At 35.8% G+C, this 15774-nt stretch overlaps 1 protein-coding gene across 2 annotated transcripts in view; it reads left to right on the forward strand.

Annotated features, from left to right (window-relative positions):
- Positions 1–4522, forward strand: part of LOC129799666 (leishmanolysin-like peptidase) — a 99064-nt gene extending 94542 nt beyond the window's left edge. For both annotated transcript variants that reach the window (XM_055843772.1, XM_055843773.1), the window contains one exon: positions 3360–4522. In XM_055843772.1, the coding sequence (XP_055699747.1) occupies positions 3360–3808 (449 nt within the window). In that variant the 3' untranslated portion in view covers positions 3809–4522. The remainder of the gene's footprint in view (positions 1–3359) is intronic.
- The last annotated feature ends 11252 nt before the right edge of the window (positions 4523–15774 follow it).

A 15774-nucleotide genomic window follows, 5' to 3' on the forward strand; every position in this document is an offset into this window, starting at 1 on the left:
AAATTAAAAAAAAATATGGTTTTTTGGGATGCTCTCGTGGAGTACTACAATCCTTTTGACGCTCCAAATACATCCGATTTAATCGAAAAAAATATATGAAGTGTTTAAACCAAAGTGTGTGCGAAGCCTTTAAGACTTCTATTTTCTAGGCAGAGTACAATGATGACTGACGTGCCAAGTAATTATAAGATACAACATCTACGTCACGATGTCGTTGAGAAGAGAGTTAATGGTACGCTTTTCCATTCATTTTTGGTGTTTTATGGCCTCTTCACAGTAGAGAAATTTATGCCTATGTTGAAGCAAATGCCCTACGCTTGTGTAGGAAAAAGTCTTCAATATGGACATAAATTTCTCTAGTGTGCAGAGACCATTAGTCTATGGTTAGATTTTACAAGAAAATTATATTGACTTATGCGACTTGGGTATGGCTTCAATAAAAAAAAACGAATTTTCAATAAAATAAAATTTACGAAATTCGAAACGTTATATTTATCTTATATCTCCTAATTTGATCCAATTTGGTAAAATAAGACATGAAAACTTTTTTTTCAGTCTTTCAAGCTTTGAATTTCAAACGCTTGAGCTCTCTCAAGCGCAAAACCCAATTCATATAAAACTTGTCTTCAAATATCTTGATTCCTGGTTGACATCTTGATTGTGATTAAGATTGACATTAAGAAAATAACAAAAAAAAAAGGTTTATCTAAGGTTATTAGTTGTTTTCCAATACAATTTATTTATGTTTTCCAAACTCCTTCATATACATTTTTTTTAATCTCGATAGTTTTATCATAGGCAATAATCGTTTCAGTAATTTTTATTAATGACGTTCTTTTATTCTTCGTAATGAATCTATAATATCTAGTGCTAATAAACTCATAAACTTTGTACTCGCAATGAAGGATACATGATTCTTTTAATTCTTCAGCCCTGTAAAAGAATCTGAATTTCTTGGAAGGATTAGCAGTTTGGAAGATTCCAATCTGAGAGAAAATAGCAAATAGCAAATTTGAGAAAAAAAAGTATTTTGAATTAAAAAAAAAAGTGAATTTGTGTATTAATTTACAAGGGATACTGCAAAAATAAAAAGAAAACTAAGTACTGCATACCAATAGTTATGCCATAGACACACTAACGACTTAATCCGAGAGACGATTTAGTGGAAAATGATGAAAATGTAGTTTAACCATTATTTCTAATAAAATTTCGCTAAGCCGTCTCTCGGCTAATCCTCAGGTCTGTCAAGGCCTTTGGATGACATAGTTAGAACTGGACTGAGTTCTAGATTAGCTGTGAAGTTTATAAAAGACTAAATCTCCGAACAGTATTCGAGTATTCTAATATCAGAATAATAATATCATAAACATTTTTTTGCATAACATCCATCTGTTTTTTGTAGCTATTCAAATACTACTGGATCGATTATGAAACTGAAGCATGAAGTTTACAATTTATTAGATGCTTATCTTTCCACTTATTCACTAATTGTGAATGCAGAAAGATTGTGTTTGATATTATTAAGATTTTTATTATATTTGTGAATAGAATTTAATCCATTCAGATAAATAATGTATTAGAAATAGTACAGATTCAATGTTTAAAAATATTTAGGAATTAATTCCTTACAGATTAATAGATTGTTATTGTGAAAAGAAAAACATCTTATAATAAAATCAGAAAATAGGGGAGACTGGGGCAAAAAGTCACAAATCAAAAAATTCTAAATTCAATATCTTCCAAGGCAAAAAAGATAACGGCTCAAATTTTTTTTCTATAGATAGCCTCCATAGACCTTCTTCAATGTCGTAAGTGTCTTAGAATTCGAACAAGGAATTTAGAAAATAAAAAATATCGAAATTTTTAGCACTATTTTTGAAATATTTTGCTTGCAGAAGATATCAATTATTACCACTTATTTTCCAAAATTTATGTACTAATGAATATTTCCTAAATGATTTGGATTTCTTGAATACGAATCCGCTATCTATTTTAGAATTTCACAAAAGTGCTTTTCTCCAGAAATCCTTTTATTAAAAATGGCCGCTTGGGGTAAAAAGTAACAAAAGGTATAGAGCAAAAAGTAACATAACGCGAAGCAATTTCTGATGTCTCACGGCGAAAAGAAACGTCATTATCATGTCTCGCCGCTTGTTGTTTGCATTGGTCAAACGATTTGCAGTCTTTTGTGTGTTTTTTCTAAAATAGCTTGAAAAGTGCATTTTTCGTTTTCTCACTTTTCTCGCAGAGAAAATGGTGTTTGACAAAGGTGTAGATGAATAAATTTTCTATGAAAATATGTCCTCTAGGTATTTTTTTTCAAATTTACGGAAACCCGTAATGAAGCGAATCAAAATATGATAATGCCCAATGTCTGGTACTATTTGCCCCAGCACTTTTTAGAATAGTCACAAAATTACCTTTTAGAAATTGGCTCGATAAACGTATTTCCTTACAAAATAGAGGAAAATTACTTTCACAAAGTTGTAGAGCGGTAAATTTCCTAAAAAAAAAACTGCGCTAATTAGAAATTTTTGAAGCGCTCGAGTAGCTTGTAAAAAAATAAAATATCCGTTTTGTGATTTTTTCCCCAGTCTCCCCTACCTATTAAAAATAAGCTAAGCCTTGTTCAGGTTAAAAAGTGTGAGAAAAAATGAGTCGACATGAGTGTGAGTGGATATTTGGCAATCATAGATTGACCCCTATCAAAAAAATGACAGTTTTGTTTTGAACTATTTCTACATGAAGCCTATGTAGGCTGTAGAGGTCTACATCGGAAGCAACCCTTTGCGGATCTCCAAGAAGAAACTTGAATGCAATTTAAAACAGTAATTCTTTGAAAGTTTCCCCAGTTCAATCATTTCAAAGAGATTAACACTTAAGTGTATAATTCGGGAGAGAGAGCCATAGAGAATCAAATAAATAAAATGATTTTTTTTACTCTAATGCTAAGGGAATTCTGATCAATATTGTATAACTCCAACAGGCGTCAGTAGAATCTAAGAATAATCAAAGTGATGAAATTTGTTGGAAAAGTGATCTCATTAAAAGTATATTTAATCCACTTGAAAGTATGTTCAGTGAATAAGCACTCCGCCTAATTATTAGCTGTATATCAAAATTATTATACAGAAAAAATGTTTATAAAATGAATCCTGGGGAAAGGTAAAAATATTTGGTTCACGAACAGGTTTATGAAAGGTTTCAAAATAAACCATTTATTTTGTTCGTCTGCTTAATTACTGGTCCGTTGTCTCATGGCTCTTGCAAAGTTGTTTCCTGCACTCTGAATAATGTCTCGATATTTAATTTTTCACTAAAATAATTAATTATTTTAATACTTTTTTTTGTAAATGCAGAGCCTGAGAAGAATTTTGCCCTGGAGTCCTACGGAGAGAACTCCAAATGCTTCGACCACACGGACGCCATGTGGGAGGAGAGATCCTGTCGGCAGACACGGGAGTGGCAGCACTGGGGCTCCGGCTGCTACAACTATCGCTGTGAAGACGGTCGGCTGCATATCCATGTGTCCAACTACTCCTTCGAGTGCTACCATGCTGGCCAGGAGATCAGCATACGAGTCTTCGCAGGCGGCTGGCTGCATCGGGGCGCCCTGCGTTGCCCTCCTTGCCGTGATGTCTGTGCCGAGGAATTTGCCAGCCGCGGGGAGCACTGCAGAGTTGGCGAGGAAGCTCCACCGCCCAATTGGTATCCTCGGGATGAACTCACGTGTGCTGCAATGCGCTGGAGGCTTCCTCATGTTCTCCTGGCCATTCTCTGCCTACTTCTTCCGGCAGGACTAACATAGTCCTCGCAATTCCTCCTGATCACTTGAATGTGATTAATTATCTACTATAGCATGTGATAAACCACGAAAGAACTACCTTAAGACGCTTGAGCGCGAGTGAAACGCGAACAGTGGAACTGCAAGAAAAAAAAATGTGTGAGTGTGACTTAACGGCGAAAAATTTAAATCCGTGTTCATTCTAAATGTTATTAAAAACCAAGAATTTCTCGAACAAATTCAATTTTCATCACAGTTTAAAAACTATTTTCCAAAAAAAAACATCACCCCTTTAGGTAGCGAAGGATTTTAGTGACGAGAGATTGAAAGTCTCAAAACAGGATGAAAGTTTTAGCATGATAGAAGAATCCAATTAGTGAATTTAATTAATTTATTGCTATTAGAAGATGTGTGAGAATCACAAAGTATAAAAAAAATACTCATTGAAGTTTTTCAAGGCTCTATTATAGATTATATTTGTTCTTTTGTGACGACATAGACAAAACAAAAAAGAAAGAAAGTAAGAAAACGAAAGTGGACTGATTTAGAAGCATTCCCAATTTGTGCATTATCTCCCTCACTTTGAAGAGGACAAGAAGCCACAGCATTCCAGTGAAAAATATTCAACAGTGACTCTCGAGGAAGAAAGAAAACCATCAATTTTGAGATAAATTGCCAAAGTAACATGTAATTTGTTCAAAAATCTGTGAGATATAAAAGTTTATTGAAATTATTGTAGTTGAGACACTTTTATTCCGTCTTTGTGGATGATATTGCAGGTGCACTTTTATTTTCTATTGGTTGTAGCGTGGACACTTAGCGAAGACAGCATTTCTTCTTCCAACTTTTTAGCATGTTTTCTGAAGATATTGATGTTCAGCATGCTTTAGGGAAGGTTTCGACACATCAAAAATGGTTTTTTTTAAGGATCACACAGTCACTTCAGTGTGTTTTTTATTGGAAAACATGGTCAATCGATGAAAAAGGGACAGATAATCCTAACCGGCTTATGTGGGTGAGATTCTTAACATTAGCTAACTTGGAATGCATGCAAATTCGATTTAGAGCTGAAGTCGTGGGACGCCATTCAGTTATCTTGAATCAAATTCGTGAAATTTTATACAAATTTTGTATTTAAACCAAAATATCAAAGATTTGGATGGACTGACAGAAAAGTGATATATGGGTAAAACATAGACCAGAAAGTTCTCTATAATTTTGCCATAGAACATGATCTCATCGATTAATCAGAAACCGAGATAATCGAGGTTGTTTGTTTCTCAATTCGTTTTTTCGACCAGAACGCCCCAAGTGTTCTTTTGATGAACTTCAACTATATCAAAGAATTGTTGTATTTTGTGAGACTTTCAATTTAAAACTCTATTTTAATTGTCTTGGTAAAGAAGAAGTAGTCAAATTGGCATCTGAGTGGTTTCAAAGCGTTATTATGGGAAAAATCAATTTTTTCACACTTAAACGGCAAGATCGGAGTGATATCGTAGTCTGAGCGGAAAATGATGTATGGACGAAATGTAGAGACAAATGTTCTCTACAATTATGTCGAAGTAATCATCAAAATCGGTTCAGCGACAGTCGAGATAATTGAGGTTATGTCATATTAAAATTGGTTTTTCGACTGTGGCGCCCCTGGTATTGGTCCCATGAAGTTCAAATATTCCAGAAAGTTGTAGAATTTTGTGAGATCTTTCGTTTAAGTTCTCATTCATCAAAATCGGTCAAATAGAACCGGAGATATGATTTTTTGAATTTCGTGAAATTTGAGCCCTCATATCTCCGGTTCTATTGAAACCACAGCGCACTTACGCCACATTTTGGAAACGTCCTTGACTGGACTATAACACTCTAAAATTTCATTAACTTGCACAAAGGAATTTTTGAGAAAAATGATTTTGAATTTCGATGAATTTTGACGCTATCGCAGCGCCACCTGTGGTGAATTTTTGAACTTCCATCTGAAAGTGCTCATCGAGACGAAACCAAAAAGGTAAAATTTAGGTCATTATGTTAATTAGAACCGGAGATAGAGGCCGGTCAATATTCGAACTTTGACTCCTTATAGCTCGGGTCAGGGTTTATGGATCGACTTAAGGTTTTTTTTTGTTTGATAGGTATAATCACGGGCTACAACATACTAAAATTTCAGCCTGATTGCATAAAGGAATTTTAAGCTATGTAACTTATAAAATTGAAAAATCTTCGTTTTAAAAATAGCGCCCTAGCGGTGGTTTTATGAACTTGCGATGTTAGAAGGGGAAGTGGCATTTCACGAGGGCTTTCCAAAACGCCCTCACTTTTTAAATTCTGACAATTAGAACCGGAGTTATGGCCATTTTAAGAAATTTTTTTTGGACCCTTATAGCTCGGGTCAGGGGGGTTGGGAGACCTTAAGTTTGATATTGATGGAAAGCCCTAAGGCCCAGATATAACATACTAAAATTTGAGCCCGATCGATGCCATAGGGGCTGAGCTATTGAGAAAACAAAAAAGTGGGGTATTCAAAATGGCGGAATGAGGGGTGGGGGGTGGGGGGTCAATGCACCAAGTTGCAATTTTCATGCGATATATAACCTTTGCCAAAACCTGCAAGTCGATATCTCTTTTAGTTTAGGAGCTATTAAGCTCCAAAGAGCGGCCGGACGGACGGACGGGAACGGTTTTTAGCCATCCGTATATTCGTGATCAGGAAGTGTCAAAACACATTCTGGCAAAGTTTGGGGCCGATCGGAGGGCATGAGATTTTGTTACGCCGACGCTTTGACTTCAAAGTCATTCAGTGCTCAACAAGGATTACAAATAGCAGCAGGATGGCGGACGGAATTTTGAGCGATTTTCAGGAGATTGAGGATAATTATCGGGAGATAACTCGAGAGAAGAGAAAGTACGAGAGATCATACCACGAAACCAAAAAGGCTGTCAACGAGTTCCTTAAATACGTTAAGGACAACAATACTAAAGACTGTAAGTAAAAAAAAAATACCATTTAAATATTAATTTTCTTTTGTTTTCAGATTACAGCCGCGTTGACAAGAAGTACAACGGACAGATGTCTGAGCTGAAAAAATTAAAATAAATAAAAACAGCCCTTTTTAGGGTTAAAAAACAATATTTAAAGAGTTGGATAAATTAAAAAAAAATAGAATTACATGGGTATCAGACTGGTCAAAAAGCCCTGTCGCTATCGCCCTAGAACAGTGGCTATCCATGAGATCCGTCCTTACCAGAAGAGCATTAAATTGCTCATCCACAAGCTGCCTTTCCGGCGTTTTGTGCATGAGATTGTTAAAAGATTTCAAGACCCACTTAAGATTCTAGAGCTCTGTCGTAATGACTTTCCAGCAGGCCAGTGAGGTTTCCCTCCAGTTATTTTTCCATCCATTCGTCTAAATTGAAGTCTTTCTTAATTTTTTGCTGGAATTAAAGCATTCGAATGTCTATGACCCGAAATGTTCCGGGTTTTGCAGTTTGGAAAACGAGTTTATGAGAAAAGTATTTACAATTCTTTCAGTATTTCTCCACAAAATTATTTAGTTTTTGGGGAAATTGGTTAAATTACTAAGGTATAAAAATATTTTTCCATCCGATTCTTCAAAGTTCATGTTGTTTTTTTTTAATTCTTTTTTTTTTTGCTGGAATTGAAATTGTTTGAGGACGCCAAACTGTTTCCCGCCATGCGCAAGAAGTTAGTAATTGCAACTAACTTCTAATTGCAACTAATTGCAACAACTTGTTAGAAGTTTAGTAATTGCGTTTAATTATTGTAAATTTCTTAGGATTATCGAATAACTCTTTATGGAATAATTGTTATGGCCCTAAAATGGGCCGTTTTTTGGTAAGAAATTTCGACTATTTGCGCATGGCGGGAAACAGTTTGGCGTCCTCAAACAATTTCAATTCCAGCAAAAAAAAGAATTAAAAAAAACAACATCAACTTTGAAGAATCGGATGGAAAAATATTATTATACCTTAGTAATTTAACCAATTTCCCCAAAAACTAAATAATTTTGTGGAGAAATACTGAAAGAATTGTAAATACTTTTCTCATAAACTCGTTTTCCAAACTGCAAAACCCGGAACATTTCGGGTCATAGACATTCGAATGCTTTAATTCCAGCAAAAAATTAAGAAAGACCTCAATTTAGACGAATGGATGGAAAAAAAACTGGAGGGAAACCTCACTGGCCTGCTGGAAAGTCATTACGACAGAGCTCTAGAATCTTAAGTGGGTCTTGAAATCTTTTAACAATCTCATGCACAAAACGCCGGAAAGGCAGCATGTGGATGAGCAATTTAATGCTCTTCTGGTAAGGACGGATCTCATGGATAGCCACTGTTCTAGGGCGATAGCGACAGGGCTTTTTGACCAGTCTGATACCCATGTAATTCTATTTTTTTTTTTAATTTATCCAACTCTTTAAATATTGTTTTTTAGCCCTAAAAAGGGCTGTTTTTATTTATTTTAATTTTTTCAGCTCAGACATCTGTCCGTTGTACTTTTTGTCAACGCGGCTGTAATCTGAAAACAAAAGAAAATTAATATTTAAATTGTATTTTTTTTTACTTACAGTCTTTAGTATTGTTGTCCTTAACGTATTTAAGGTACTCGTTGACAGCCTTTTTGGTTTCGTGGTATGATCTCTCGTACTTTCTCTTCTCTCGAGTTATCTCCCGATAATTATCCTCAATCTCCTGAAAATCGCTCAAAATTCCGTACGCCATCCTGCTGCTATTTGTAATCCTTGTTGAGCACTGAATGACTTTGAAGTCAAAGCGTCGGCGTATTAGGTGAGATTCTTAACAATCTCACCTACTATAATCCTAACAAAATCTCATGTCCTCCGATCGGCCCCAAACTTTGCCAGAATGTGTTTCGCCACTTCCTGATCACGAATATACGGATGGCTAAAAACCGTTCCCGTCCGTCCGTCCGTCCGTCCGGCCGCTCTTTGGAGCTTAATAGCTCTTAAACTAAAAGAGATATCGACTTGCAGTTTTTGGCAAAGGTTATATATCGCATGAAAATTGCAACTTGGTGCATTGACCCCCCACCCCCCACCCCTCATTCCGCCATTTTGAATACCCCACTTTTTTGTTTTCTCAATAGCTCAGCCCCTATGGCATCGATCGGGCTCAAATTTTAGTATGTTATAGCTGGGCCTTAGGGCTTTCCATCAATATCAAACTTAAGGTCTCCCAACCCCCCTGACCCGAGCTATAAGGGTCCAAAAAAATTTTCTTAAAATGCCCATAACTCCAGTTCTAATGGTCAGAATTTAAAAAGTGAGGGCTTTTTGGAAAGCTCTCGTGAAATGCCACTTCCCCTTCTAACATCGCAAGTTCATAAAACCACCGCTAGGGGCGCCATTTTTAAAAAGAAGATTTTTCAATTTTATAAGTTAAATAACTCAAAAATTCCATTGTGCATCGGACTGAAAATTTAGTATGTTGTAGCCGTTGATTATACCTAGCAAACAAAAAATACTTAAGTCGTTCTATAACCCTGACCCGAGCTATAAGGGGTCAAAGTTCGAATATTGACCGGCCTCTATCTCCGGTTCTAATTAACATAGCGATCTAAATTTTACTTTTTGGTTTCGTCTCGATGAGCACTTTCAGATGGAAGTTCAAAAATTCACCACAGGTGGCGCTGTGATAGCGTCAAAATTCATTGAAATTCAAAATAATTTTTCTCAAAAATTCCTTTGTGCAAGTTAATGAAATTTTAGAGTGTTATAGTCCAGTCTAGGACGTTTTCAAAATGTGGCGTAAGCGCGCTGTGGTTTCAATAGAACCGGAGATATGAGGGGTCAAATTTCACGAAATTCAAAAAATCATATCTCCGGTTCTATGTGACCGATTTTGATGAATGAGGGCTTAAATGAAAGATCTCACCAAATGCTACAACTTTCTAAAATATTTTAACTTCGTGGGACCAACACCAGGGGCGCCACAGTCGAAAAACCAATTTCAATATCACATAACCTCAATTATATCGACTGTCGCTGAACCGATTTTGATAATTACTTCGACATAATTGTAGAGGATATTTGTCTCTACATTCCGTTCATACACCATTTTCCACTCAGACTACGCTATCACTCCGATTTTGCCGTTTAAGTGTGAAAAAATGGATTTTTCCCATAATAGCGCTATATGTGGCTATTTTACGTTACCGGCCGGCCGGCCGGCCGGCCGCTCTTTGGAGCTTAATAGCTCCTAAGAGCTAAGCTCCTAAGAGCTTCAACCCATACCAAGGGTTGAAAGCTTTGGAAAAAACCAGATTCTTTTAGTTTGAAAGAAGAATATCTTTCTGATGGTCACCGGAAGAATTGAGAGCATAAAGTTTCCCGTCAGACTCCCAGAAGAAAAAAAAATAACCAGTTGCGCCTGGTTGCGTCCAAGAATTTGATCTCTGGTCTGATGGCCAGCCAGGGCAGAATGTCTCTGTCTCTATCTGCCAACCACCTTTTAGTAGCACGAGAGCGATGGATCGACACATTGCCATGCATGAATTGTAGCCCTTATCGATCAAATCCAATCAAATCAGTCATGAATGGGAAAAGCACACCCTCCAGCAGATCCTGATATGTTTCAGAGCTAATCCCGATGATCACGAAGTAAATTGGTGTGTTTGCGTTCCACGTAAAACCCGCTCTATCTCCAAAAATACGACTGAAACGATCTGATGGCTTAATCCTCATGTAATTCCAATAATAATGAAATCCATCAGGTCCACCTAAATTAAATTTTTTCTCGTAAAAAAATTACTTTTGTTATCCGTTGTTGCGCAAAATCTATGCTAGAAATTTTGTGTATCATCATCATTTTCAACCGCGTATCCCTATTGAAGTCGCGGGCTTAGGATATCTACGTTAGCATCCTACGTCTGCCGATCCTGAAGTAGCGCAGGATTGGAGGGCGTGGGCTGCTAACATAGATGCCCTAAGACCGCGATCCCAATTGAGATAAGCGGAAGAAAATGATGATTAGTTTGCTCTTCTCGAAAAATGCCTCGAAAATCGTTTCCAGGGAATGTACAAAATCTGCAAAATGGTGTTCTACTAAAACTTTATACAAATCCGTTAATCTGATACATTCCCAAATTGTCACTGCAAATTGTAAAAATTGTACCCTTTACAACTGCATTCCTTATAATGAAATTAGATGTCTTAAGAACTTACATCTTTCAAGTCTCCACTTAGAATTTTGAATTTAATCTGTTTGCTAAACTGAAATTCATATCGTATCGAGATATTGAATTACAAAGTAATTTTTTTTTACAATGTCGATATCCCATGGTGGAAGAATCTCCATTGTAGACCGCCCAGGAGCGCCTTCCCCGTTATGTGGATGCTTTTTCCATGATCCCGGAGTTGTTGGGCGTAGGCGGTGCATTATATTACGTTATTATAACATATGAAAAATTGTCTAAATTAGACATTCAGATTTTTGTACCGGGCGGGACTCGAACTCAAAACAGTAAGTCGAGTCGGGGTATCGATCCGCCCAAGAGCCAACGGTCTTGCCTATTGCGGCACTAATTCCCCTAAATTCATAATACACTTGGATGAACTAATCGTGATCATTTCCATTTTAGGGCAGAATCACATTGACAGTAAAATGCTCACAGTCAAAGCCCTCACCGTATTTCGTTGATTTACGCACTTTCATTGCAATTCTTACGCAAATTTTCCATTACGATATTACCTTGTCTCATACTCGGTGGCACTAGGTGAAAATAGTATAAGAAAATTGAATAAATAAAGCGAAAATGCGGTAAACGGTAAGAAAAAAAAACTTAGGATTGTTTTGCTACAGTTTTTTGGACAGTTTTTTTGCTCACCGTTTATCGCATTTTCGTTTTATTTCTTCAATTTTCTTATATTATTTTCACCTAGTGCCACCGAGTATGAGATAATGTAACACGGTAATTGAGAATTTGCGTAAAAATTACAATGAAAATGCGTAAATCAACGAAATATGGTGAGGGCTTTGACGGTGACGGTGAGCATTTTACTGGCAATGTGATTCTGCCCTTAATGTGCATTACTTTTTTTTTTAATTAGTATCATCATGATAATTTGCCAATATATTTATGATCAAAAATATCTTGACCTGACTGTATTTTCGGTGTTTATGAAGCGATTCGATGAAATTTTAGTATATGTATATTGTAATTGAGGTCGAGGCGGGACTTTTCTAACAATACGTCCCATCCATCTCAACTTCATCCCATTGTACTCCGATCCTTACTATATTCAAATTTACCGGACCTCTAATGTTTATTGACTGATTTTAATGGACTTTCTTCCTTTTGTTAATCTTCTGTAGTCAAACTATTTAGAATAGAAAATGACTAGTAATAAACCCAGATAAGCTTATGGTAGCTGAAATTCTTCACACAGAACCTTAAAATGCCTGCAACTTGGGGCTCTTGCAATTCGAAATGTGTGAAAATACGATTTTGAGTTTTATTTTAGTCATTTTAGTACTAAAGAAGAAAACTGTTCTTGCCAAGTGAAGCGAATAAAATTGGCTCGACGCGAATCTTTACTTGTAAAATTCGACTCAAAATCGAATTTTCACGCATTCCGAATTCTAAGCACTTCGAAGTCTTCTATAAGAATCTCAGCTACCATAAGTGTATCTGGGCTTATCACTAGTTTTACAAAGTTTGAGGAATTGGGATATATGCAAATTTACATTGTTTGGGTTGAAGACTATTTGCATCTATCTGTAACCCTATGGAAATGGGAAATACATAAAATTCCATTTTTGATAGCATTTGGCGCCACGTGTACGCAGTGCTGGCTATTGACTCTTTCATTCAAATAAAGATGATCCGTGAATTTGTCTACCTCGACACTCTGCTTTATTCTGGGAGCTTTGACTTTCGCCATAATATGTTTAACAATGTCGAATGTACTTTTGTTAATGAAACATTGTAATCAACTTACTCGGATTTTAAAGAAATTAGTCTCATTAAATTTCCTGTCTTAAGGATCCGCCAAAATTTATCCACAACCCTTCTCTCAAGTTTCCACCAAATAAGAACAACTTTGGACTTTATTACTTTTAATCACCGCTTCATTGTCCCTAAGTGTATCCCGTCGAATCCGAATAAAATTTTTATCAAATGATTCTATAAAGTTTTAATTAATCAATTTTATCTGTTAAACCATTTATCAGTATTTATCTATTAAATTTATGAGAATCTACACTTTTGGATATAAACTAATCTTTTAATATAAATTTGTATCAAAAATGTTTATCAAATTACTGGTAAAAATAAAACGATCAAATTGATCCAAATTTGATCCTTTTGCAAATTTCGAAATATGAATGCATATTTCTCATAATAGGACATGTGAATTTGATCCATCCTTTGCAAAAAGATCAATTTGATCCTTTTATTTTTACCAATGTAGAAATTTAAGTGATACTCACGGTTTTCCTATGTAATTATGGAGGATCTCAGGGCCTCTCTCTTCCTTCTAAGTTCATTCGTGAGTGGCGACTATGTTGAGAAGTGTTGAGTTGGTTGAGAAAGATGCAAAAATTCCCAGGATAATAGTGGATTGTACTAAAGGACATCCGCCAGTTTAGGTTTACTCAGAAGATGGGGAAACTCCGGAACCGAAGAACAGTCTCCACTCTTCACTAGCCGAGATTCTTAGGGAAATTCGGGGCACTTCGACGACTATTAGGCAAGAATCTTGAGCGTTTCCTATCCCGATGGCTTCAGGAAAGCTTTGTCTTCCTTCCTTCCTCAATCTAATAGGGCTCACACGTGCCGTCGACAGAGCCGTAGCAAGAGCTGAATTCAAGGTAGGGTATTTGTATTTTAAGGTAGGGCACACTAGGTAAAGTAGATGGAGGTGGGGCGGTTTTGAACTGTGGGGCACATTATTGATATTCGATGTTTTCGCATATTTCTAAAGGAAACTCAGTTTTAACGTAATGCAATTTAGAGAGGTAAATCAATTGTAGATCTATAAATTAAATTATGACAAGGCACAGTTTCCTTTAGAAATATGCAAAAAATCGTAAATCAATGTAGCCCCTCAGCTCAAAAATAGCCCCACCTCCTCTTAACCGGAAAGTCCGGCCACTCTTCTGTGGCCAGAGAATATAATGTCTTACCGGAATGCATTCCATGCGTTCTATAAAAAAGGACGCCTTCCGATGCAAGCTGAAAAAACGGGAAGTGCTTGTCCCTTGATAAAGATAGAATGATTTTAGCATGATAGAAGAATTCATTAGAAGATTAGTGAATTTAATTAATTTATTGCTATTAGAAGATGTGTGAGAATCACAAAGTATAAAAAAATACTCATTGAAGTTTTTCAAGGCTCTATTGTAGATTATATTTGTTCTTTTGTGACTACATAGACAAAACAGAAAAGAAAGAAAACGAAAGTGGACTGATTTAGAAGCATTCCCAATTTGTGCATTATCTCCCTCACTTTGAAGAGGACAAGAAGCCACAGCATTCCAGTGAAAAATATTCAACAGTGACTCTCGAGGAAGAAAGAAAACCATCAATTTTGAGATAAATTGCCAAAGTAACATGTAATTTGTTCAAAAATCTGTGAGATATAAAAGTTTATTGAAATTATTGTAGTTGAGACACTTTTATTCCGTCTTTGTGGATGATATTGCAGGAGCACTTTCACTTTCTATTGGACGTAGCATGGACATTTAGTGAAGACAGTATTTCTGCTTCCCCTTTGTACAATTTCTTCACTGGAAGTATATTTTTCTTGGAAAAAGCGGAAAAGTCTATTACATTAAAGGAAACTGAGTACTCCAAAGAATTTTTTCCCATAATTATATATTACTTTCTCTAACTTTTAAAGATAATGTTCAACAACTTATGATAACAACAAGAGTAATAAATATTTAAAATAAATTATTTAAAATTAAAACTAAAATACTATCCTTATCCTGTTTTTCTATCTCTCAATTTTCAAAAGAGTCTTTAAAAATGTTTCGTTTTATTATTTTGTAAAAATGTTTTCTAATGTGTCATTGATCTGAATAACTACCGAAAACATAAATAAGTCACTTTTATGAGCATTAAACACACAGAAAAATTTGACTCTAAATTTAAAAATATATTAGTAGAGCACATATATTCTGTCAGTAGAAGACGTCGAAAGTTTGGAGTGACATATCTCAACTCCTGATGAACATAATTGAATGAGTGAACTATTGTTGGAAAGCTTGGCTTAGGTCTTAGGAATGCCTTGCAGTGTGTACGAGATGGTTCTACCATATCGTATGCATCCAAAATATTTAATGTCCCAAGAACAAAAGTGCACAACAAATTGACTGGCAAATACCCGGAGGAGTGCCCCAATGGCAGGCCAACAACAACAGGATATAGAACTTGTCAAATAGATCCTGGGATGTGCGGATGGCTGGCATCCCATTGGGAACGAGCAAGTTCTGGACAGCGTCAAACTGCATTATTAAAATTTTCATTAAAATGAGTATCCAAGTTTGATCAAATTCAACGGAGTTAGAAAAAAGCATCGCAGTAAGGTTCTTGCACATATATTAAATTAATATTATCGTAATTTTATTAATTTTCTTCAATATTATTGCTAAAATTCTTTTTCTATCATGATTCTAAATGAAACAAAGAATAATTCTATTGATTTGGGATGGGGAAAAATATTTCATCAGTCCAGAAATAAGGGTTAAAGTCGCACTCTATGAAAAGCATCGGGAGACTTCTCTTTACTATAGGTATATCGAAATTCAAATAGGTACGTGGGTGATCGGTGGGTCGGATTGGTATTAGTATTATTAGTATATCAGTATATTTCAAAACAATAATTCTAAAAGACGATTGGTCATACTCTGCCAATTTTTCAAGAGTTTTTGGATCAATTCTCTCCTAAGCATTCTTGATGGCGCTTTTCAGCTCTTCTGTAGAATTGTACTGCTCCTGCTGGCCATATACA

The sequence above is a fragment of the Phlebotomus papatasi genome, chromosome 1, assembly GCF_024763615.1.
Source record: "Phlebotomus papatasi isolate M1 chromosome 1, Ppap_2.1, whole genome shotgun sequence".
In the NCBI taxonomy this organism is placed as follows: Eukaryota; Metazoa; Arthropoda; class Insecta; order Diptera; family Psychodidae; genus Phlebotomus; species Phlebotomus papatasi.